At 37.8% G+C, this 24,523-nt stretch overlaps 2 protein-coding genes across 5 annotated transcripts in view; both read left to right on the plus strand.

Moving 5' to 3' along the window:
- LOC131795096 (2-aminomuconic semialdehyde dehydrogenase-like) overlaps nucleotides 1–6,035 on the plus strand; it is a 12,439-nt gene extending 6,404 nt beyond the window's left edge. For both annotated transcript variants that reach the window (XM_066161547.1, XM_066161546.1), the window contains exons 6-11: nucleotides 300–451; nucleotides 771–912; nucleotides 1,816–1,972; nucleotides 2,065–2,120; nucleotides 2,635–2,768; nucleotides 3,655–6,035. In XM_066161547.1, coding sequence (XP_066017644.1) covers nucleotides 300–451; nucleotides 771–912; nucleotides 1,816–1,972; nucleotides 2,065–2,120; nucleotides 2,635–2,768; nucleotides 3,655–3,796 — 783 coding nt within the window. In that variant the 3' untranslated portion in view covers nucleotides 3,797–6,035. The remainder of the gene's footprint in view (nucleotides 1–299; nucleotides 452–770; nucleotides 913–1,815; nucleotides 1,973–2,064; nucleotides 2,121–2,634; nucleotides 2,769–3,654) is intronic.
- Nucleotides 6,036–6,423: 388 nt separating this feature from the next.
- LOC131795074 (gamma-aminobutyric acid type B receptor subunit 2) lies at nucleotides 6,424–20,285 on the plus strand. 3 transcript variants are annotated; one of them, XM_066161361.1, is made up of 19 exons: nucleotides 6,424–6,703; nucleotides 7,180–7,245; nucleotides 8,318–8,385; nucleotides 9,317–9,373; nucleotides 11,225–11,472; nucleotides 12,170–12,307; nucleotides 12,570–12,740; nucleotides 12,988–13,089; nucleotides 13,323–13,388; nucleotides 13,518–13,709; nucleotides 13,996–14,232; nucleotides 14,649–14,712; nucleotides 14,826–14,900; nucleotides 15,609–15,756; nucleotides 16,174–16,306; nucleotides 16,782–16,889; nucleotides 17,379–17,507; nucleotides 18,330–18,662; nucleotides 19,244–20,285. In XM_066161361.1, the coding sequence occupies exons 5-19, from the start codon at nucleotides 11,236–11,238 to the stop codon at nucleotides 19,382–19,384; spliced, it is 2,274 nt and encodes a 757-aa protein (XP_066017458.1). In that variant the 5' UTR covers nucleotides 6,424–6,703; nucleotides 7,180–7,245; nucleotides 8,318–8,385; nucleotides 9,317–9,373; nucleotides 11,225–11,235; the 3' UTR covers nucleotides 19,385–20,285. The 3 variants fall into 3 exon arrangements, with proteins under 3 accessions (XP_066017458.1, XP_066017459.1, XP_066017457.1); XM_066161362.1 differs by having other exon boundaries at nucleotides 7,180–7,236; XM_066161360.1 differs by having other exon boundaries at nucleotides 7,180–7,231.
- Nucleotides 20,286–24,523: the final 4,238 nt, after the last annotated feature.

A 24,523-nucleotide genomic window follows, 5' to 3' on the forward strand; every position in this document is an offset into this window, starting at 1 on the left:
CGCAGACTACGTATAGGTCTGGATCCCTGTTCTCTATAACACTGACAATTTTCTTGAGCAAGAAATGTTGACTCTTTTATCGCCTCTTTTCGACTTTCAAGATTCATACTCAGGATATTCCCTACAAGTTGTTTAAAGAAGCTGACAGATATACTGGAAGTTTTCCTTTCTTCATTCGTACACTATTCAATCCGCTTATACGGTTAAAATAGTGATTGACTTGAGAGACATATCACTTTAAGTGCATGTGCATTGACGTTCTTAATGCAGAATAACCGTTAATTTTTCCATCTCTTTAGGCAGGAAGCGAGAGGACTGCATCTGCCATACTTGCTGTAAGTCAGCTTCTTTATACAAAAAAGTTCATGTTTCGCTTAGGAAACTGTCATCCGATGATCGTCTTCGACGACGCTAATTTAGAGGAAGTTCTCCCAGTTGCAATCAGAGGAAGGTAATAAATATAGCTTTTCTTTTAGTTACACTCCCACATAATTCTGCCTGACTTGTTTATCATTTCAAGTTTTCGCTGTTTGTGAATCAATCATATGCGCTGAATTTATTACGATCATGCGGCGTCAATCTCGAATAATTTGTGTCGTTGATCCTCTTGGAGTGCTGGTCGCAATCCAAATGTTCCAATCACCATGATAAACAATATTCGGGTTCTGTCGCCCTCAAATACATCAAGGGATGATTAAAGTGGGTTCTAGCCATAATTAAAACTAGGTTGAAATTAGCACCAGCTCAATAGCGTATTGTTTTGTTCCCAGTTTTCTCCGCAACGAGGGCCAAAATGTCCACTCTATCAACCGCATTTTCGTTCACGCATCCATCTTGCAAACATTTACTGAAAGATTCATCAGAGTGGTACAGAGGTTGAAGATTGGCAGTGCACATGAGACAGGGATACAGGTAAAATAACGTCTTTCTCGGCTTCATGTACCTCCTCACAAATCACAGGAAAACACTGAACCTCGAAGAAAAACTTGGCAAGTCAAGCCCACAAATCTTCTTGTTTGCATCCCAGCATTTCATTTACGATTTTAGAAGGACTGAAATCTCTCAATCTATTCTGACCATCTTAGATTAAGCGTAAGTGCCGAAGATTGAAAAAATTACAATACTCTATTTCACAAAAAAAGTACCTAAATAAGTTTAAAAAGTCTTAAAGGTAGCGAAGTTACCCACTGTTAGCCAGGCTAACATCCAAATATCCAAATTTAAAATCCAAATAACTAATGTTCAAAGTTCCAAAAGGTCAATTGCAAAATAAACCAACATCGCACCAAATTCAAAATGGCGGTTTATTGATGCCTCACACTACCCTATCACGTGACAATGGCCCGCATTACGTAACTAGTGATAACAGTCTTTTGGTCCTTTTTGCAACATAAAGAATTAATTCCCTTAACCCCTCAAGTCCCAATAGTTACCTAGACAGAATTTCTCCTTACACTATCGGTACGATATGAAGGAGACAAGTAATAAGAATAAAGAAAAATATAAATTAGGGAATTATTGGTTGATCCAATTCCAAATTCTTCAAGCTAACATCACATGAATTGTATGATAGACAGTAAGGAGAATTACTAATTAAATCTTGGGAGGGTCAAGAGCTTAAATAGTGAAAGGGAAACAAGTAATAGTTTGCAAAGATGGAATAAACTAATAGTTAAGATTGATTAAAGAAAAAGACTCCGTGGATTTCAAGTAACCATCTTCAAACATGTAGATTAAGTTCATGAGGATGCAAAAAGTTTATCTTCAACTTACTTTATTGAGAGCCTAGTCGTTAAAATCTATCATATACTTTAGGTTGGTCCTTTAATCAGCAAGGAACATCGCCAGAAGATCATAGGTCTTATTCAAGGCGCAGTGAACGATGGAGCAGAGCTTCTGTGGGGCGGGAAAATTCCAAAACTTGACAGCAAGTTAGCCAAAGGTTTCTTCCTGGAGCCCACGGTACTTGGAGGTCAGCATAAATAGCTTTACGTCGATCAGTCAGGAGTATGATAATGGTTTTAAATTCCTACTAACCCCTTAACATTTGATATCTATATGCAGGTTTCCAAAGTTCAACCATTAGTACTATAAACACCCTGGAGGTTCAAGGCCCAGTGGTAAATACTCCTTTTTCTATTGTCAGAAAAGAAAGGATTGTCCATTTAAATGATACGTTGTAATCTTATATTTCGACGAGAAGTCAATAGAATCTCTCAGAATAATCGAAGCTTATCATTAATGAGAAAAGAAAGAAATGTAAACAGCAAAACTGATGTAAGTGTTGCCGTTGGTTAGATTACAATGCGTCTCCTACATGGATTATGTCAGACAAAACCTTTAAAAACCAACTCCTGAAGACGCAAGGTTCAGCAAAGTAATTAGCCCAAACACTCTCTTTTATTTCCTTTCAAAGGACAGTTTGATTCTTTCCTTTAAGGAACGAAACATGAAAGACCGATAGCAGTTGTACCAAGAAAACGCGGCAACAAAATAAACTCTCTTGAGTGCTTTGATTTCTTTTTCAGTTTGCGTAAGCTTTTTTATAAATTTAACAACCCTCTGTCTCCGTTTCCTTCTATCCCCTCTAATTTTTGTTCGGAATGAACTATATATAGCTCGCTTTTCCCTTAGGTAAGAATCATACCGTTTCGTACTGCAAACGAGGCTGTAGTAGGAGCAAACGGAACAATGTATGGCTTATCAGCCTCGGTCTGGTGCAAAGATGTTAAAGTAGCTCACAGTATTGCAGACCAGTTAAATGTCGGGTAAGGCTTTATTACAGAAACTAATTGGCAAATTTATGTTTTCCACGATCTGTTATTATCATCATTATGGCTTTCATCTTTGATTTTTCCCCTAGCCGTTATCTTCGGTGAGATGTAAAGCCATTCTTAGCCACCCTCAATGGGGTGCAGACAGTCACGGGTGAATCTAGAGATTTTATGATCTTCAGTGAGGTGACTCTGTGGAGTCACGTTGGTGAACACCTTACTTACGCACTGGCCCTATGATTTTGTATACGTATGGAGTTTTTAAACCAAAAACTCTTTGTTCCTATTGTTATTTTTTTGCGTTGAAAATCCACCAAAGGACCCACTGACCAGTTTAACTTGATACTTGTTAGTTATCGCAATTTGTAAAGTATGAACCGCCCATCACTCTAAACCCATGAAAACAAAGATTTAAATGAAGATGCCTAGAAGAAAGAAATTGCACATTCCCGCAAAAATTTCAACAAAGGATTTCCCGGAAAGGTTTGCAATTTTTTTATCTGATGAGAGAACGTCGTAGACGTAACTTAGTTAAGACCGGCATTTGACAAACTTCGCAATTCGCATTGAAGTCTGCTTCGCAGCGGTTATAGGGTTGTCACGTAACCCACATAGATTTGAAAGGAGTGGCGCGTAACACAGTAAAAGGCGGATACGAGCAAGAGTACTTGTGCATGAGCAGCATTCTCTTTAGAACCTCCTTAAAAGCAGTGGTTAAAAAATAACAATAATTCACAAAAAGCGCGAAGGAGTAGTGGATTGCATGCTGATGTAGTAGAACGTACGTACTTGCCGTTCTGCACCAAATTCTTCTGTTTTACAATGAAGAAAATTTCAATACCTTGCACTCACGTGAACTTATTTGATTTTGTTTTTTTAGCTCTGTATGGATTAACAGCTGGCTTCCAAACGAACCCAACATGCCTCACGAATCCTGGAAGCAGAGTGGACTGGGGCGAACAGGCGGGGCTTACTCCATAGATTTCTATACCGAATTGAAAACTGTTAGCATAACATTTTGAATCACTGCAGCTACATCTCGTCATATCGTGCCAAGTTTTTCGTCATGTTTATTATCAAAAAACATTTCATATGTTAGGATCGAAAAACCCCTTGAAAAACCTGCCACAAATTTCCGATTTCCTTATCAAGGTAGCGCTTTATATAAAGCAACATTTCTTCTTCCTTTACGTTTGTTTCTGACAGTTTGATAGAGCAATTTTCAATTACGTGTCGAAAGTATTCCGAGATTGTGTTCGTTTTGCTTAATTTTCATTATGATTGGCTCAGAAAACTCGCGCGATCCTTTCGACCAATCAAATGCAAACTAAAAACAATCGCGACTTTGTCATTCGCGTTTTTTTTCCCGCGCTTCGAGTTCTCATTGGCTGATAATGATGTAAACCTATGCTTTGATTGCTCGCTGTGATTATTACCGATCAACTTGGCTTTGTTTTTTTCGACACAGTCAAAAAGTGCTCTATCGGTGCGATCGTGGCTAGTCAACGCTTTTAAAGCGTTAAAAGTTTATTATGTCACTGAAGAAAAGAAAACAGCTGGAAAAATTGATATGAGATAAAATGAGATAATGAGATAAAACACAGATTGAATGTAAGCCGAAGGTTAACTTGCCATCTTATCATAAGTTTCAACATGAGCTGTAAGAGATAACTTGATGAAATGATGCTCCTGAAATTTGATGGTATCTTGCTTTGACACGCTGCAGCTGTCATAACGTCTTCTCTTACGTAATCATGTATCTCGAAACACAGACCCAATGCATAACGTGCATGTCTGTCCTTACGTAATCACTCAATGTAGCTTGTACCAAAGAGCCATTGAGAATGAAATCAATGGCTATGGCAGTAAACGCTTCTTAGTTAGTTAGTTTTTCATGCTGTATTTTACCGTAAGCAGGGACCTTTTTTGCAAGGGCCGGAGTTAGATATACCATTCAATTACCACCGAGTACAGCAAAACGAAAATATTCAAAAATGATCCCTTTTGATCATGTAGAACCGAAAAAACACACATTTCATGTTCATCACTTGTCCTTGACGGCACGAGGATACCGTGCGTGATCTCCTCCTTTCATTGTATCCTTAGTATTGCTCAGTCATGACGGTTGACATATGTTTGAGTAAATCATCCATATCTTCAAAGTGCTACAGGCTTAGCAAGGTTCATATTCGTAGCACGGATGTTTGTCTCAAGTGTTGATTTGACATTTATTACAAGTACTATTGAAATCGTATATTTGCCGGTTCTGCTTTGTGAAACGGTTTTTTCAGTCGCATAGACGAAGAACGTAAATCTGATTCTAAGAAACCCTTCCAGTTTCTCAAATATATTTCTTCACGGCTGCAAAGCTCAACCTTAAGACTGTTTTTTGCAATTTGACATTTTCTTTTTTTATTCCTAAAAGCGAATTCGTCTGAAGAGGAAATGAATGTGTCAAACTCACATTTCTCAATTCTTTAAAGTTGAGCGGGTAATTTCAAGAATATTTGTCGTTGTAGTCCGGAACAAATTCAGACATTATCCGCGCAAGACCTCGCACGATAATGAAACTTCCGTTAAAGGCTTGTGATTTACTGAGTCTTCTACTGAGCACAGACAAATTTGTTAGAGCATTCGCAGCACAAAGACTACATATTTAGTCCAACTTCCGTGCAATTTAATACCCGTAACATATACATAACATTGAAATTTTTTAAAACGGGAATTGGAGCGTAGCAACACACCAAAGTAAGAGCTCGTCTGCCGACAGCATTTTTTTTAGTAAGGTGCCCAATTCTTAGTTGGTTTTCAACTTAAATATCATTGCTTGAAGTGAAAGACCCATACTTCAAAAAACGTTTTTGAATTAAGTAAAATTGATTGTAGATATTTTCTGACATTTCTTAAAGATAAGTAGACAAACACTTGTCGTTGAATCAGACATTTTTCCTTATTCTTGATGAAATCATTCCGTCATGGGTCTAACTTCTTTCAGTTTTTCATGTACGTTACATGATCACTGTTGTAATGACTTGAATTGATTAGAAGCGCACAACTTTGATAAAAGTGACTTGTTGACTCAAGCTTAATCATGTTTATAACATCAATTTCAATCTCAAATCCTCCATAGCTATTGGTCGAGGGTTCTCTACACTTGACATCTTCATCGTAAAGTTTAGCGACATGCCCATGTTAATTTTAAGCAATATCCGTTTGTTTACAAAATGTAGACATTTACAAAATAAAAGGAATAAAAAAGAAAACAGCGAAAAAAATTGCGTGAGCTTTTACTGGCCTCACGGAACTTTACAAGTACAACCCCCATCACTTCTTTATTTTGTTGTGTGCGTTTTTTTTTCTCAATTAATTAATTATATAACTATTTTCGATCTATATAAAAACAGTACATTTTTTCAGGAGACTAAAAGCCCAAAAACCGCCGGAGATTGCGACAATTTCTAAGTGTATATTGCGCTTGTTATTCGACCAAGGATGTTCTAAAAATTGTTATGGTTATTGAGGAAGGTTATCGTAATTTTGTTTGTTTCACTGAGTTTCCGCACTCTCTGCCAACAAAGTGAGAGGAAACACAGCGTTCCTCTAAGTCAATTGGCATCTTGTCAAGTTGTGACAGCAACAGTCCAATTTCATTTATTGACAGATAAGCACCACACTGCGAGGTTTATTAATTTTCCTTTAGTGAAAACCCGTTACGGCTGCATGTTTTTCACGATTGTTGCCATTGAGAACTAAATTTAGATTATCTTTACTAGCGAAGAGAAGGGAAAATCATTCGAATAGAAGACATATGACAAACTTTTTTGAAAAAAGTAATTAAAAAGACCACATTGAGGGGTCTAAATACGACCTAACAAGAGAGATTTTTTGGAAGTGCTCTCTTAAGAGTAATTTTGCAGATACCTAGAAAGGTGAGTTTTGATCATCTGTGATATCGTTTTTAATGAGGCAAGAAATCTTGCAAATGAGAAATCGAGAGATGAATCTTGTACCGTCGTAAAACAAACATCACTGGTATTATTGAAGAACGAGTGTCAATGCAAACAAGCTATGGATTTTCCCGATCTGCAGGCAAAAGGATTTTCTCGCAAGGTGAAACTTTTTAATTCATTGCGCTCATCACAACCGGCACGATTACATATTGAATTAATAGTTCATATCTTTCCAAAACTGAGCTTTAAAACTACTGAGACGGAACTGCACTTTAAAAAGATGAACATAAAAGATGTTTCCTATTTCTTTGGAAGATGACAATGTTTCTTTTAGATAATTTAAATTGATACTACAGAAACGAAACTTTAATCATTCCTCTAACGTTTATGTACACCGTTTTATCAAAATCGCTTAGCAGTTATTCTTGCCGAAAATGTACACCTTTTTTTCACAGGGCAGATATGTGATTTTATCTTCTTAAAGTGGATAGGGCATCAAAGCCTTCGGTGAGGTAATTTAGGTAATGAATATATGAAAGTCATTACTGCGTAGATCGCTTTTATATTCACGCCTTATTTTGTTATATCATATGTTCTTGGTGTCTTTCCTGGCAGGTAACTTCGAATTGAAATGTTAATTCCGCGGTAAACTCTCGCGTTACATGAAAAATTTATACTGTTCATGTAGTTACAAGGGGCTGTGGTTTTATCACTCAGTCACTTTGTTTCAAATGACCTGGCGCGCATGTGATTGTGATGAAAATTGAAAGTGTTAACAATTCCAATTTTGAAGAAACAGCATGCTTAAATCATATGATTTATAAAATAGCTTGAAAATAAAATTAGCGCTACTATCATATGTGAAAATCATCCTATCCGTTTAAAACAAGGAAAAAACTGCTCATTATTCTGCATAAAAGTAGAGACTGAGTAGAGACGAAGTAGAGTGGTAAGAAACTTAAACATGGTCACACAAACGTATTCACCAATCTGTCCCACCAATTTGGGTTAAACAAAGAAAAAAAAACGAAAGAAAGCTTAATCATTTCACGATGTCAACTCGAAAGTTTCTTCCCTGGAAAATTGGGGAAAAAAAGGTAGCGGAGTATCACTCTTATGTAATATTTTGTGTTTTAATAACCGTAGAGAATCTGCTGCGAAAAAAGGATATCTAAAAAATATGACATTATACCGAAATTTCCTAAAGGCTTAACCCACCGAGTTTTCGTATTACAGTTTTTTTTGTGTTGAGAGAGAGTGAGTTTTTTCTATCTCTAAAAGCAACTACTGCTTTAATTAAATTAAGAAAAAACGCGAAGAAACACTGAAAGGTCTTAGTTCTCTGTGGGTTTAGCGGCACAAAAATAAACAGGTTTTTGACCAATCAGAACGCGGGTAAAAGCTCCCTTTTTCCATTGGGACTGTTAGCTTGCTCAGACAGAGTGAGTGAAACAATATCTGCACTGAATCTAAGCGCATGACAAAGATATTAGAAGAAGGTTATCCTTCTTACCAAAATCTTTTAGGTGTTTTTATTTTCTTTGCTTTTTTCCCTTCTTTTAATTGTGGTTAATAATTTATCTTTTCTTTCAGAGGTAACGGACCGAACATCCTCCTCTTTGGAGGAGGAAAGAAAAACATCAAAAAACCTGTTTGAAGAGGTAAACACCGCCCCCCCGCCCCCCCACCACACACACACACGCCAACCCCCCCCCCCAACCCCTGCCCCACTCCCCACTCCCCACTGCTCTGCTTTTCCCACTTTTAAAGAAAGGCGCATGAATTAAAGCAGTTAGATAATAAATAACCGTATTAAACGTATCGCCGAGTATTTTTACTCATTGTTTGTATTTTTAATCGCCCTGCAGGCTCGTCGAAATACGACACAACTGTTAAAAATACTCAACGATACTACACACCCAAAAGTCTAATAAGATATATTTAACAATTTTTGTAATACCATGCATATGTAACGGTACTTTGTTTATATATTTTTTTCTTTATTCCAATTCCAGTATCAATAAGAGGTAAACTATAGTCCTAAATGTGTTTAAGAACAATGAAAATGAATTACCGACTTTTGAAAGTAATTGAAATTAATTTTGGACATTTCCGATTACCCTAACGGAGAAAAATTGACCGTCAGCGTTATAAGGGCCAACATTTTAACCGTTAGCCGTAAGAGCCTTGACCTCATTGAGACCCCTCTCCCAAACGGCGTCTGGCGGCCGCTTGTTTCCCAGATTCTCAGATTGTCATATACCTTGGGGCAATAAGATCTGGGTGGTAAGCAGTCTTTTACAGCCAAACTTTTAAAAATAAGATGTATCCTTTTCATTTCGTTTGAATTAAAACTCTGCACGATTTGTTCATTGATTCAAGCGCATGATGAAAAATCATCGAATTTTTCAATAAATATGTATGACGGAGACATTCAATGACACCCCACTAACTTCAATTAAACTCAAAACATCAACCAACCACGAGAGAGATTTACGTTAGTGTTGCAGTGAGAGCAAATTGACATCAGCAGCTGCATTCAAGGTGTTCAAACTGCATAGTTTTTCTCTTAATTATTTTTTCTGCTTCTAGCTGCCATTGCTCGAAGGAAAAGAGGAAATTGATCAGGCGTGGAGAATTATCGAAGAGGTAAGTAATACCATTCAGGATCTCTGATACCTTCACTTTCATCTAGAAAACAGAATCTTTTCAAAGAAGGTAGAGCTTATGATGTGCTATGTGAACAAATAGCTTGATTATTTCAAATATCCTTTATTAGCCATCGATAAATATTAGCAGAAAAGTGGTTTACTAGATTTTTTCCATAAGATTTAAAAGCGTATCGTTGATCTAGTTTTCAAAACGCAGGGAAAAAGATGTTCCTCGCGGCTGGGAAATAATCAGCAACAAATAGGCGATAAACGATGAAAATGAGAAAAAGTATCCAGAATCCAATATTACCTTTAAGTTGGATTGGCTAACTGATCATCCGAATAGTCATAGTATGTCAAAACATAGGTTTTTTCATTAACACACACCTCAGCAATTCCCGCTTAAAACTGAAACATACGTCATTAGTCATCGATTCAAGAGTTAATTACTTCGTGAGGAGTGAGAAATACCCGTAATTTATTTTAAGGCAGAGGGAAAATTGGTTGCAGAAAAGGGAAATATGGCAGAGAACGCCTAAAAGGGATTAAAATGTTTTTGAAAACAGGGAACAAGAACAGGTCTTTTCAAGTTCGGTTATTCGTAGTGGTGGCTCACATTTCGGAAAAAAGCTTGGCGAGTGTTTATTTTATGGCCTGTTCTTGTTCTACGCTAATTGTCATCTATCTTTTTTCACAAGTGTACACCTTTTCGATCTAGAGTGTTGGGATCAAGGTTGTGAAGACACCAGAGATATTGAAATTAGATGAATCAAGTTAAATTTACTTGGCAACCTTAAGGCCTTTTAAGAGAAACCAGATCAAATTACTAATAAGGAAAAAATATGGAAGTCAATTAGCACCTTGTATGCACTCTAGATGTTATAAAATTTACATTTTGTGATCGTTTTACAAAGCAACGCGATTAGGCTCACAGAAACAAATGACTCCACATTTATTGATGTAATGCGCCAGGAAATATATGAGCTCAACAGAATATTGATTCAATGCTCGCTTGGTTGTGAACAACTATAGCATCCTAAAGCACAACATGTTAGAATGTTAACGATAGGTCATATATACATCAGTGAATAATTCATATCTGGTATTCATGCACCATATTAGATAACAACCGTTTCATAATGCTTGCTTTGAAGGCAGACAACAGAATAGCTTGCTTTGCTTTTAGAGTCGCCTAACCCTGCAACCAGGAAGCATTTTGAGTCGCTAGAGTAATATGATTTCCGAATGACACGAGAGGCAAAGTGACGAAGGGCTAACGCTCGAAACGTCACCCTTGGAAACTTCTTACGGTTTCAATTTACATCATCAACTCAGTTAATAATGGCAGATTATCTTAAGATACCCCCAACGATGCAACACCACAGCTTCTCTAGAAACTTTTACTTCAGGGCTGGTTTTTGAAAAATTCCTTTTTTTTCGGTATTCTTATGGAAAACTTTCAGATAGATATAACCTGTAAATGGCACCCCAATTACTGGTGACAACTAAAATTTGCATTTGCAATAACCATTTTGTTACACCAGATACTCTCCTTGATCGATTAAACAGAACGAGAAAATATTAGCTTGCTCACAGGAAACGCACGTATTCTCATTTAATGCACACACATACACGGCTCAAGGAGGATGGGTATAGTTCAATCACTTTCACTGAGGGTGAAGGCCAAGGTTTGAAATTCTAATGATTTGTTGGTATCTTGCGGATTCGAGAATAATACCTTATTCACACCAGCAAAACATGTTTAGTTAAACCGGGTTTAACTGAAAAAATAGACTTGTGTTGTGGACTGAAGCAGAGTTCATAACTTAAATGATAGCATCTTTTACAGGTCCCCCCAAAATGATGAAAACTATCACGCTCTCTGCATGGTTGCTGCTTTCCATTCTGTTGATGGGAAAGTGGGCTCACAGTTTGAAGAACTTGTACATTGGTACTTTCTACGGCGTAAACGTGTCTTCAAAAGGTTGGAGCTCCAAGGGTGTTATGCCGGCAGTTCGGATGGCGCTGGACCACGTGAATAGGGACCGGTCCATTTTGGCAGGGTACATTTTACAGGAGGAGTGGAGAGATTCTAAGGTATATTAAACGCCTTCTTAGCCCTAGGACACACTCATAGAAAAGATGGCATAAAAAAGATAGATAGCCGTAAAATGAGGACTGGTGTGTTCAGGGACCAGGAGCTGTTATCAGCATCAGCTGAGGCTTAAGAGACAATTTGAAATGGTCTTGGACTTCAGGACCTTGGACCAAGGCAGGTAGATCAACTGCTTTAATGCCAGTCCATCTGAGAGAAAAAAATCGTGACGTATCATCACAATCAGAAAGTCAGATTTGAAAATGAAAATCCTTGAAGAAAGATCTCTTAAGGTTGTTTCTCTTCCAACGTATGGTATCTGAGAGGCACCGATTTAAGCCTAAGTAAAGCCCGATTTCGGTTCCATTTTAGCCACATGATGTCTATCGATTGTTCATTAATTCAAATAATAAGGGTAGTTTTTTCATATGGAGAGGTTAAGTTTTAAACAAAGGCGTTTTTTTCCGAATGAATGTAAGGTATTTCCTCACTGGAAATGACAGCTACATAAGCAAACGCTAAAGAGTAAGAAGAACGCAAGGTTTTCAGGTTCTAATATCCTTTTCTTTTATCTTAAGCTTCTGTTACTAGGAACCTTCACCGGGACAAAAAGAAACAGCCGTTCGTAGAGAGGAGTAGGTTGAGTTAATTGAGTTTAGATGGTATCTTTAACCATTCCTTTGAATTTTGAATCATCAGTGTGACAGTGCTGCCGCCATAAAAGCTATGTTGGATTTAGTGTCCAAGCCTCCTAATAAGATCATGTTCACGGCACCAGGTTGCTCTCCAGCTGCAGAACCCATCGCAGAAGCTGCCCCATTTTGGGGAGCAGTGCAGGTACACATCACGTCTTGAACCACTGACCTCATTTTTTCGGTCAATTATGAAATTCAGATTTTGCAATCATGAGGTATAAGAATAAGCTTCAAGGTCTGGAAAGCATGTAATATCATGCATTTAGATTAGGAAGCTTTCCCCCAGTAGCATCTCAATGCGTCTAACTAAGGAATCCATTTTAATTTAATAGAAAAAAAAGCTACTTTTGTTGTTGTTGCTGTTGTTGAGATTGTCTCCCTAAATACTACTTTTTTTTCCCAAGGTTGGTTTCAGCAATACCTCTCCTAAGCTCTCAGATGACTCAAGGTTTCCACTCTACTCCCGCATTTGTTCTTCTGAGGCCCTGAACAACTTTGCCATTGTGAACTTACTAAAACACTTCAAGTGGAACAGAGTCGCAATTCTCGTGCAACAGGACCACATTTTCACAAAGGTAATTCCAGCTGTTTGCCGGCCTACATAATCGTGATATATTTAAATGGAGAATAATTTATCCAGTGAAGTTAATTATATTTTTAATCATGACTTGAGAGAGAACCAAGAAATCTCGAATAACCTTTCGTGAACCTGATTAACATCAGCTTAAACTATATATCACTATAAAATGACTTTTTATTTGGTCACAAAACATTTAAAGAGACATCTGAAGGGTCGAAATTAAGCACTTGTTATTTTTGCAGACCAAAGAGAACTTGATGGCGTTACTTACCAAAAACAACATCTCAATCGTTTTCATGGAGAGTTTTGAAGAGGAACACAGGCATCCAGTTCGTCACATTAAGGTAAACCTTCAAGTAATTACTGCTGATAAACTAACCCATATCACTTTCAATTCTTAATATCCATACTTTTCCAGGTGAGATCGTAAGTAAGGGCCGCAAGGCTTAATTGACAGTTATTTATCGGCTAACTATATCCAGAGGATAATTCATTGTTTCCAAAATCGATTTTGTTAACGTCTTAAAAACTTAACCAACACTAAGGGTAGTTTTAACACCATCGCGATTTATTTCAGAGGAGAGATGTCAGAATCATCATTGGCCTGATGTATGAAGATCAATTCCGAAAAATCGCATGTCAGGTGAGAAATTTGTTACATTTATTTTTAAGGTAGTCGAAGACTGAATAACAGAGCAGCTCTCTACATTGTTTGGAAAAAAGTTTTGTGTTTTTTTCAATTTGAGATATACCCGTGACTGTTCTCTTTTAGGCATGCCATGAAGGAGTAACAGGCAGGAAATACGTTTGGATTCTTCCAGGATGGTACAGTGAAAAGTGGTGGGAATCGAAGATTGGAGACACTTCGTGTAGTGGAGACGACATACTTTTAGCAGCAGGCAACTATCTCGCCACCAGACCTCTACCTCTTGGGGATTCCAAGACCCCTACGATTTCAGGGAAGGTTAGTCACCAATTTGAATGGACTTCTTCATACTGGTTATGACTGGCCCACTTTTTGACTTTCGGGTAGCCAATCAGAACACGAGATGTCCCTCGGTCATATTTCCCGCTCGTGCGTTCAGCCACAAATTAAGGAAGGCACTATAAGCTACTTTTTTTACCTGCTTCATATTAGAGATTGATCTTATATAGGCGAATACTGATTAACTCCTTTTATTTTGTGATCTATATTATCAATGACCGTAGTTAGTCGCCAGCGATTCATTTTTCGGATTTTCACATTACAGACTGCTGTTGAACTTAACGATGAACTCTTAGAACGGAGCAGGAAGATAAATTACCCAGCAAATGGATTTTCCTCTTTTGCGTATGACGCTATTTGGAGCATCGCACTAACGTTGCACCAGTCCTCCTTCGCTCTTCAAGCACGCAACAAGAGTTTAACAAACATAACGTATGGTGATCGCGAGGCCGCCGAACTCTTCCGACGAATACTTCGGAATTTGACCTACATCGGCATGTCGGTGAGCACGCGCATTAATCACTGTCGGAACAATTGAAAGTTTCATAAGGAAAGGAATTTGTTTCTCTTGCACTCTACCTTAACGGACGAAAATTTACTTTCTAGTCCACCAAAACATGTCTTGAAACCTAAACATCGCCAGTTGTAAATAACTTCTAAAATGAAATTTCAATAGATGCTACATCTTTGTTGCCATATTGCCTTCGGAGGGAGCGTCACCGAATGCTTTAGCTCTTAAACTTAAATGCAAAGCCGGTAGTTCGAAGCTTGATCCCCTCACTTTTCCTCTCAATTGAATCTTTTTTTCGCTTGTATTTGGATCGATTTTCCGCTCCCCTTTGTAAACAGCCAATTAGTTTGTTTCCAAAGATTGAGATACTGTCTAAAATGATACACTGTTCATTTAATTTCTTACAGGGCATTGTTAAGTTTAACAGAGTGGGTGATAGAGAAAATACGATCGAGATTTTGCAACAACAAGGTGTGCTCTTTATAACATTTCCGAAATCTTTATTGATTCAGAATTGCAGCCAAATACTTAAAGTAAAAGTTATGTTCAAAGAACTGTCACACATTCCTACATTTCATTTTCAGGTGATTCCAGGACAGTGATCGGATTGTGTGACAAATCTTCCACCATGTTGAATGACTCTTTGTTCATCTGGGAAGGTAATTAGTACAATATCGCAAATACAGCAAAGCCTTTTGTTAGCCTTGAAACTGAACTACACTTCGCTTTATCAGTTGAAAATCGAACCGAATGATTTCCGCTTGTATGACAAAATTAATCCAGGATTGCTTTGGTTTTACTGAGCTTTGCATCGCGGCTAGTGTCCAAAACCTGCGTCATCCTCTCAACCAATCAAATGCAAAACTAAAACCAATAACGAGTCGACAACTCGCGTTTTCCCGCGCTTTAGTCACTTAACTTGTTTTACATTTAATTCTCATTGGCTCCTAAAGACAGTTACCTTTCTCTTGATTTGCCGCGGTCACTACTTTGGTCTTGGCTTTCTAAAAGTCAATCTTTTTACGCTGTAATCTTTCAAACTCGCGACATTTTTGTAATTGTTAGAAAACTCCTCGAAAATGCAAGAAGCTTTCAAATTAGATTAGCAAAGCTAAAAATGTACTGGTTACAATCTTTCCAAATATGAAGCAACATATTTTAGTTTAAAACGTTCTCTTTGTTTTTTGCCGATTTAAGCCATTTAAACTTTGAGAAAAAATGTCCCAGATAACCGATTCTCATTCTTTATTGTTGATGATATCGTTGTTTGTCGATAATTTTGGAAGATGTTGTTTTGCTGTTATTGTTACTGTCATTTTTATCTTTATTTTCTACTCTATTCACTGTAATATTTATCGCGTTTCAAGGCAAGATTCCGGCTGACGGAGTAACCAACACAACTGAACCTTATGAAGCACCAAGGATACAGACCATCATGACTCTTGTTACATCCTCTCTTGGCGTGCTGTTCTCTTTGGGATGCCTGACTTTAAATATATTATACAGAAAACATAGGTAACTTCACCCAAATTTCAGTCTTTGGCTGTACATTTGAAAGGTCGCTGACTTGAATGCGGCTGCAGAACCGGGCATGAGAAGGCGAAGAAAGTTTAACCAAAACGTATGCTGGTAGAATATAATAAGATTAACAACAATTTCTAATTACTGATGGCATTGGGTAATGCGGATTGGGAAGTATTCGTCGGTCGTACCTCCTTAGTAGAACCTGGTAGAAGAAGCAAGTTAAATTTGACTTATAGAAGAAAGTGTTATGGTACTATCATCTGCTTAAAAGTCATTTCAACGTTCTTAACTTCTGATAAATATCATGTCTTAGTCCGGAGAGTGAGGACCAGTAGACTTTTTTGCACTCGCAGATCAACATCCGATAGCTAATTTTTGTTGATTGTTTTCTTTTTGTTTGAACATAAGGATAATCAAGATGTCGTCACCACATTTTAATAGCATAACGGCCATTGGCTGTCTGTTATGCTATATCCACGTTTTCCTGGCAGTTTTGGGAAATTCATTCGTTTATGGAAAAGGAAGCAGATCTGTTTGCGTGGTAAGTAGTTCTGGTAATCAATTGATACTCCATATCGCATATGTTATGCTCTACGAACCTATGTACTGGACGTCTGTGAATTAAGGTAAGCAGCGTAACAAAAAAATTAAAAGAGACTGAATGGTTCCCATGTTTTACCTACAGGAGCATCTTCCTTCCCTTAGGGTTTCTAAGCTCAATTCTGCCACCAGAAATCATCTCTTTAATTTGATATTTTACTACAACCTGAAACTAGCTTGGTCTCTTAATTACATATATTGCAAGTCATTGATTATTGCTTAATTCCTGAGTTCTCTCTTTTTTGTATTGTTGGCGAAAACAAAACCGGGTTCCTTTTTCCTGTTTCCTTGTTCAACTCGACTATGAGTGTAACTCGATCTATAAACTCAGCTGTAAAGAAATCAGCCACCGCTTGTTTGACGAAACAAAATTTGTATCTATACCAGCTCTTTGAAAATCTATTTTTTTACATTAGGTGCGCGCTTACCTTATTGTTGTCGGATTTACATTGGTGTTTGGAGGAATGTTATCGAAGACTTGGCGTGTGTACAAGATATTTACTAACAGGCGTCTCAAACGACAGGTACATTCCCAGCGTTTCAGTATTTCATTTTTTAGTTCACTTGTTAAATGACTGAAAATTTTGAAAGGGCAATAAGAAAATCTTTTATTGTGGTCCTTCGGGTGTCAAGGTCGTGAATAGGAAAGAAGCTGAAAAGGTCGGGAAAACGCTTTGAAGAAGGACGCAGTCGAAAACGTATGCTGTCGAGAAGGACGTAGTTAAAAAGATGCAAGTGAAAATGACGCAGTTGAATTTAACGCGATTTGAAAGGACACAGTTAAATGGACACGGTTGAAAGGATTTCAGGATTCAGGGATCTTAGAAAAGTCACTGGAAGAATAGAGAGACTATTTATTTCCCAGTCAAGTGCTTGTGTTACAATTTTCGAAAGCGACTGATTTTATTTTATTTACATTTGTCTAAAATACGAAAACAATCACCTTCTACTTTTTATCTATTCATCGACAATCATGCCACCATTCTCGTTATCATATTCATCTTTTCCAACAGATAAGTGGTCTGAGTACGTCTCACCTATTGCTTAAAATACTCCATGGTCTACTGCTGGATATACTGGTGCTTGTGAGCTGGGAACTAGTGGATCCCTTACAAGCAAAAACCATACAAATATCCGATAAGGTATAGAGTTCATGGAAGTTGTCTTTTGATCAAGAAACCCCACAGTCTTGAGACCTTTTTATGTTTTGATTGTTGGTCAGTCAACCCCGAACAAATGTATTGCTTGATTCACTATCGCAAGTTCCAAGGATACATCATTCTATTCATGTCTAAATGGAAGAAAAGGGTTGAAGAAAGTTTAAGAACGGATATTTTGACAAGCTTGTCTCGATGGGAATTTTTAAACGCATATTTTGGTTTTGCATATAAAATCAAGGAATCCCGTACCACACACCCATTTGCCATGGCAGGCCAACTTTTTAAAGGATATTTCCTAATGAGCAGAAATTTCAAACGATCCAAACGAAATTCAGATTATCGTATCGTCGCTTCTTGGTTTTCCCTTGTCCAAACTGACCACTGAAATACGTTCAGTTTTAATTTGTGTCACAAAAGCAGCAATAATCGCTCATTTGACATTTGACAAGATAAAGTCTGTATTTTAGCCAAGTTGGAGCCGAAACTTATCGCGGTTTTCGCGGTTTCCTTGGTACGCAGAGACCAAGAATGTTATTACTCCCCCCCCTCCCCCCTCCCCCTCCCCCATGGGATGCGAGTCCATTGCAAGGTTACCCCCACCACTTCATCGGGCTTCCCTGACAATTTATCCTCCTGGGTTGAGAGAGGCACTCAATTTAAGTATTTTACTCAAGAACACAACACAATGACCCAGCCGGTTCTTGAACTCAGACCTTTCGACCCAAAGTAGAACCCGCTCACCATCAGGCCAGCTGCGTCTCCCAGTGTTAACTAATCAACACTTATCTTCAATTTCATTTTTAGATGCACCCCGACGACGAAGACATACACATTCACATAACAATTCACCAATGCGATTCAACTCACTACTCCAAATGGTTTCTTGGTATACTGATATACAAGGGCATACTGCTTCTGTTTGGCGTCTTCCTGGCCTGGGAAACGAGAAATGTTCACTACGCTGAACTCAACGATTCCAAGAACATCGGGGTAGCTGTCTACAATATTTTACTGTTCTCGGGGCTTTCCATCACAGCGGAGTTTGTGCTGAGTAATTATAATGCCAAGAGGATCTTCAACAATTCCTTGATACACCTGTGTACCACCATGGTGCTTGGTTTAGTGTTTCTCCCAAAGGTATGTGACCAGAACATAAGTTTATATCGCTTTCGTGGATGTCGGAGTGTGAAAGTACACCCCTCTTCCCTGAGGAGACCTAGGTTTGATTCCCGAGCCTGGAATCACATGTGGTTTGAATTTTTCTTGGTTCTCGTTGCTCGGTGAGTTTCTTCCAAGTACTCTCTCTGCAAAGCCAAAAATTCAAATTCCTGTGCGACACCTGGAACCAAAGGACAAGGAACTACTCTGCCGGTTCATGTGCCACTGCTTAACTGTTACTCAAACTACTTTACAATCTCGTCTAAGGGCGAATGTCTTTCTTTCCCTTTCCTCTCCTCTCTATAACATTATGTTCGCACCCTGTTCTGCTGTATCCTGTTCGGTCCTTTCGTTAATTTCTCCGAGGCAAGAGTCGCGTCAATCTCTCCCCTTCCCACGGATTATTTCCTTTTCTGTCCTACTCTTTTATAAGCCCTGTATGTTATCCATTTGAATCTATGCCCTTAATATCTTCCCTTATCTTTCTTCCATTCTGTTCCTTTCTTCCTCTTTTTTCTAATATCTTTAACCTTTTTCATTTTTACGTCTTTTCCTGACAGATCACAAACCTTGCACGAGAGTCACAAGTGCACCCAGAAGAAATCCAAATTCAGGATGGAAGGGAACATAATTCGTTAGGAAAGAAAAATTTCAATTCGACCAGTTTTGGAGTTTCGGAAATCGCGCAGACGGTTCATTAGTGTGATGGAAATTCCGTGATTAACCGTGAACATAATTTTATACCTCAGCTCCCAGTTGAACCGTTGCAGTGAAAAGAACCACGACATCAGAATTTGAATCGTTTTCTAGAATGTGCAAAATGACGAAAAACAGGTTCTAAACCATAAACTCTTGGGCTGTCAGAAAAAAAAGCAGTAGAACATGAGAGATAAAAACAACGGAAAGAGGATGGCAAAAGATGGAGCAGTAAGCGTTTAATGATACAGTAACCTTGGCGTTTATTTATTCAGTAAACCGATCTTTAAACATTATTTCTTAATTCCGGATGATCCAATGTGGTTAAGAGAAAAATTTTCATGAATAAAGGAGATATAAAATAATCAGCTGGGCAAGGGTGATAAATAAGCTATGACAGTGCAAATTTTTTTTTTTCACAAGTTTAGGTCTCCTGCCGACCGAAGGATTCGATAGTTACGACTAATCAGTTATAATAAAATTGTCACACTCATCCGATTTTACTTAGCATTTGAGATTTTCTCCGGGTTTAGTCTTCCTTCCACACATATCAGGTTAAAACGGTCGTTTGGTCTTCTATCCACACATATCAGGTTAAAACGGTCACTCAAAACGAATACTTTATAGAGACGTTTGAAGACGCCGTTTTACTGTGTTGGCGTCAACGGATAGAAACAATTTTTTCGGCAAAAAATAAAAGTTTTTTTAAATTTCTTAGAGATAATTATGACTGGTGGATGGTCGATCGTGAGTTCGTGGCACAGTTGATAGCCGGAACCGAATGGCGTTTTGATAGGCACGAGTTCTTGCCTCATTAAAGTCTTACCTTTTAAGCCTTGATGTCATGTTATCCTTTTTTTTCATATTACCAGGTATTTATCGAAATAAGAAGATAATTTAGTTATACGTTTTCAAAGTAACTTAGTGGGCCAATGCTTTATACTAATACTAGTGATAATGATGACAATTAATTGTTTGGATAGGGAAAATTATTAAATGAATATGTTCATAGATAATAACATTACATGATAGTCTGGAACTGATTCCTAGGAGACCAGTGCAGTTTCAAAACTGTCTCGCAGGGTTCAAAGAGTTCACGCATGCGCTGTGGTAAAGGAATAGAGGCGGCTGAAACACTTTGTGTTATTTTTTGTCCATTAAAACTTCATTTTTCACTTAAAAATCTTAAAACACTATATGGTTTAAGTTTCTCAAAGCTGTGGTACCAAACGCATTCTCTGACAGCGAGTGAGTTGGTTGCAAAGCAGACTACTGCATTCATTTATTGGTACTTAGTATGAATTCAGCCTTCCCCTCTCGTTTTCACAGCCATTATCTGGTCTCGATTAAGTGCTACGTTATACACTTGTATTCCTGTGACTCTCCCCTTAAAATATCTGGCATCACCAGTTTTCACACCAATTCTGACATTTAAGTCGGTGGCCAATTGAAACACTCCAACAGTTTCTTTCCCTTTTTCCACTCCGTCGATCCAGAGTCTAGCCACTCCAGTGTTGTAGTCGTAAGAAACAGCGACGTAATGCCACTGACCTGAGGTTGCAGGGCTTGTTACAGATGAATACATATTACCCTGTCTATCAGCTAGACGGAAAAAAAAGTTTCCACCAATTGCTATCCAAAAATGAACTCTCCAAAGATTTGAAGTCGAAGTCCCATAGTTGAATAAAGGTCCATCCGTTGGTCCCTCGGGATAAATCCACATCACAACTGTCAAAGAGTACATCGTGTCTAACCCTCCGCTGTTTGGGAGTTCAATGTAGCTGTTAGATGTACCCATGAACCGATACGAACCGCCAGCGTTTCCCTTAGGTCCAGTTGCAAGCTGTACGTTGGAAGCAATTCCGTCAAGCTGACTACCCAGCATGTCTTTTGTAGTGTATGTTGAGTTGAACGGGTAGAGCGCGACAAGACCATCCACATCTAATGGAGATACAATACAATGTAAACGTTCTATACCACTAGTTTCTCTCCTTTTAATTCTTGTGATTATCTTGGGATTTAAACAAAAAATCAAAGATTTTCCCCTTTGAGTGCGAGTCGTGGCTGCCTGTGCACACCCAAATGACAACTTACGTACTAGTGTATTTTTAAGAAAAGTGAAAAGGAGTGATTTTCGCACGTCTTTTTCAACAACCCTGTGCCCTGTATTAGGAGCAACAGAGAAACAAACCGCAAATATAAGGACAAGGTGTAAAAAAAGGAGCGGTATTAAGATGCCAGCAATAAACCATAAAGTTAGACTTGATTGAAAAGCTTTCAAATGCAAGGAACATTAAACACGGTTTTGATTTATTAATGTACATGCTATGACGGAATTGATTTGGTTTTGCTACTCTTCTTAAATTGCTGATTCACTTCGGCAACTCACGCCGCAAGTGCTAAAGTATTGACATATAGATAGATAGAAAGAATTGAGAAAAAAAACATGTTTGTCACGGTCACAAGCATTTCTTGTGCATAGTCACCTAGCTTTGTTAACTTTAACATCCTGCTGATGATTTATTCCATGCTATTAGACTTTATTATTGGCGTTACCGCTCTTTGAGTAAAAGCTTTTAGAGTGTGAGATGAAGTGAACCTAACCTATTGTTTCACATCTTGGTCCGGTGAAGTATGACGGGCAGTTGCAGTGATATTTGTTTATGCCATCAACACAGCGTCCTCCATTCAAACATGGATTACTGAAACATTCGTCGATATCTAGGAAAGATAAACCAAACAGCTGACATGAATGTCGGCATGAGAGAAATAGAAAAGCAGGAATTTTGTTGAAACTATTGTTATTCTTTCTAAACGACGATCCGATGTAAAATTCCACCGAGGTACAAAGTAGAAGGACAGCGCAGTTTCGGTTCGAAGCTTAGAACACTTTTCGTTTGAGTATTGTAAAATCAAAACAGCAGTAACCACAACGGCTGATCAGAAGAAAGGATGAGACCTTTAAGAGTCAACGAGAACTTATATGAAAGTAAAACCAACCTGAAACGGCCCAAAGCGCGGGAAAACGTGAGAGACTAAGTTGTGGTTGGTTTTAGTTCTGCGTCTGCCTGTTTGAGAGAGTAGGGCGAGTTTTCTTGCCCAATCACAGAGCCAACTAAAGCAAAACCAATGCAATACGGGCTTACTTTCAACACTCAATCGAAAATTGCTCTGATATAAACAGGACTTTTGAGTTTGCGATAGCTGAGTTACCTTGACAAAGCAAACGACACAGAATCACGAATTGACTTAAAAGAGATTCATTTTTACATTGATCATGGAATGAGTGGTCAAATTTGAACATCAATGCAAATATTCCAAAGATCATCTTGTTTAGTTCATTTCTGTGATCTGTATTGCAGAATTTTATAAGGATACTAATATTGAATTCACACCGATAAATTCGTGAACTCATTTTCCATTTCTATGGTTAATTATTCGATTTGTAGCCATCAAAGCTATTTATTTCATCCCCAAGATCTAAATAATAGCAGTTCTTCAGAACCGTCCATAATCCATTAATCCTATAATTTGCGGTAGCTCAGAGTAGTTAATGTTGCGTGAAGCAATTTCATAAGTTGATTTTTTCTTTCTTGTCAACTTTACATTAACATCCCTGCACTTTGGAGAGGAATTTCATTTTGATCACTCAAAAGTGTGAAACAAATAAACAGCTAAAATGGAATGCAGTGCTGAGAATTCTCAGACTTGAACTCAGCATGTGACGTAAATGAGGTTCTTACAGCGTTTCACTTAGTTAATTAAGTCTTAAAAGAAACGAAATTAAAGAAAAAACATTTTGATGTCACCTTCGCAATCCTTTCCTAAATATCCTGGAACACATTCGCATGAATACTTGTAATCATCGTAGTTAGCCACACAAGTTGCATTGTTCATACAAGGATTACTGGAACAACGACTCTGTCAGTAGATAATGAAAAATTTTCAGACTTAACTTACCTCTGTTAAGACAAGCATCTCTAATTGATAAACGATAAATACATCAACTATTGCAGCCACATGCAATAATTTGTTACACTGAAACGGAGTGTTTCACTGAATGCTTTAAATGGCTATTTCAGTGCCTAAAAAGCTCGGAATTTAATGTTTCACTAGTACTATTTTGAGAACTGTGACATTACAGACTGAAAAGGTTAAATAATATAAATAATATAGCAGGCTAACTCTTATACACTGTATATATCCCCACCAAAAAATTATTCAAGAAGAAAAAATTCAAGAATATCTCTCTACATACCTTTATGCTGTAATGATGAAATGTTGGACTTGAAGAAAACTTATTTGATTTATTGTACTTATCACTGGGCAAAAGTTGGCAAGACATCTTTCTGTGCACGTTATCTAAGAACGCCGCACAGTTAAAGGAAAAACACGATGGGTTATCAACACACGTTACACCGCACTCTCCAACCGTACTCACAAGAGCTGATAACAAGGGTGGCAGATCCAAAAAACTAAATTTATGCGAAACAAAGTTGACATAATTAACACCGTCTTTCCTGTCGCGTTTCAAGATTTTCGAACCGTCAACTTATGTGCCACTGACTTTTGTATTACTAAAACTTAGAAATACAATCGCGTTCAAAATCCCCACCATGTTAGTAAAGCTGAACATTATTAGTTATGGCTGTTTGAGAAACGCTGATTAATCGGACGTTGTTTGTAAATGTGATATGGGCCTACGTAATCTTATTGGTCTGGTTGCTGATTCGTATGCAGTTTCTTAGAGAGCCATGAATTTTAAATAAGTTGATGTATCGCGAGTGAAATAATCTCCGGTTTTTTTAAAATCAAATTTCAGCATTGAATTGTAAAGTTCCGGGAGTAAAAGAAGCAAATAAAAACAATACCAAAAGACTGAATTTCGAACAGGTAAACTGGAAAAAAGTTTCGAGAGAAATAAAAAATTAGAAGACAAAACAAATAAACGGCGTTTTGGGGTTAGAGGACTTCTAATGACGCCAATTAACAAAGAGATTACTGGGTGCTGGAGTTCTATAGTACAACAAATTAACATAAGAATGACAATTCATTGTTAATAACTGAGTTGAAAACGTAAATTGGCCACCGTAAAGAGTAAAAAAGCTGACGTTTCGAGCGTTAGCCCTTCGTCAGAGCGATTG

This window comes from Pocillopora verrucosa, chromosome 14, assembly GCF_036669915.1.
Source record: "Pocillopora verrucosa isolate sample1 chromosome 14, ASM3666991v2, whole genome shotgun sequence".
Lineage (NCBI taxonomy): Eukaryota > Metazoa > Cnidaria > Anthozoa > Scleractinia > Pocilloporidae > Pocillopora > Pocillopora verrucosa.

Coding starts and splice junctions, on each gene's coding strand:
- LOC131795074 (XM_066161361.1), top strand. CDS start 11,236: ATGATGAAAACTATCACGCTCTCTGCATGGTTGCTGCTTTCCATTCTG. Junction 13,389..13,517: donor TCCGAAAAATCGCATGTCAG/GTGAGAAATTTG, acceptor GTTCTCTTTTAG/GCATGCCATGAAGGAGTAAC. Junction 14,233..14,648: donor TGACCTACATCGGCATGTCG/GTGAGCACGCGC, acceptor AATTTCTTACAG/GGCATTGTTAAGTTTAACAG.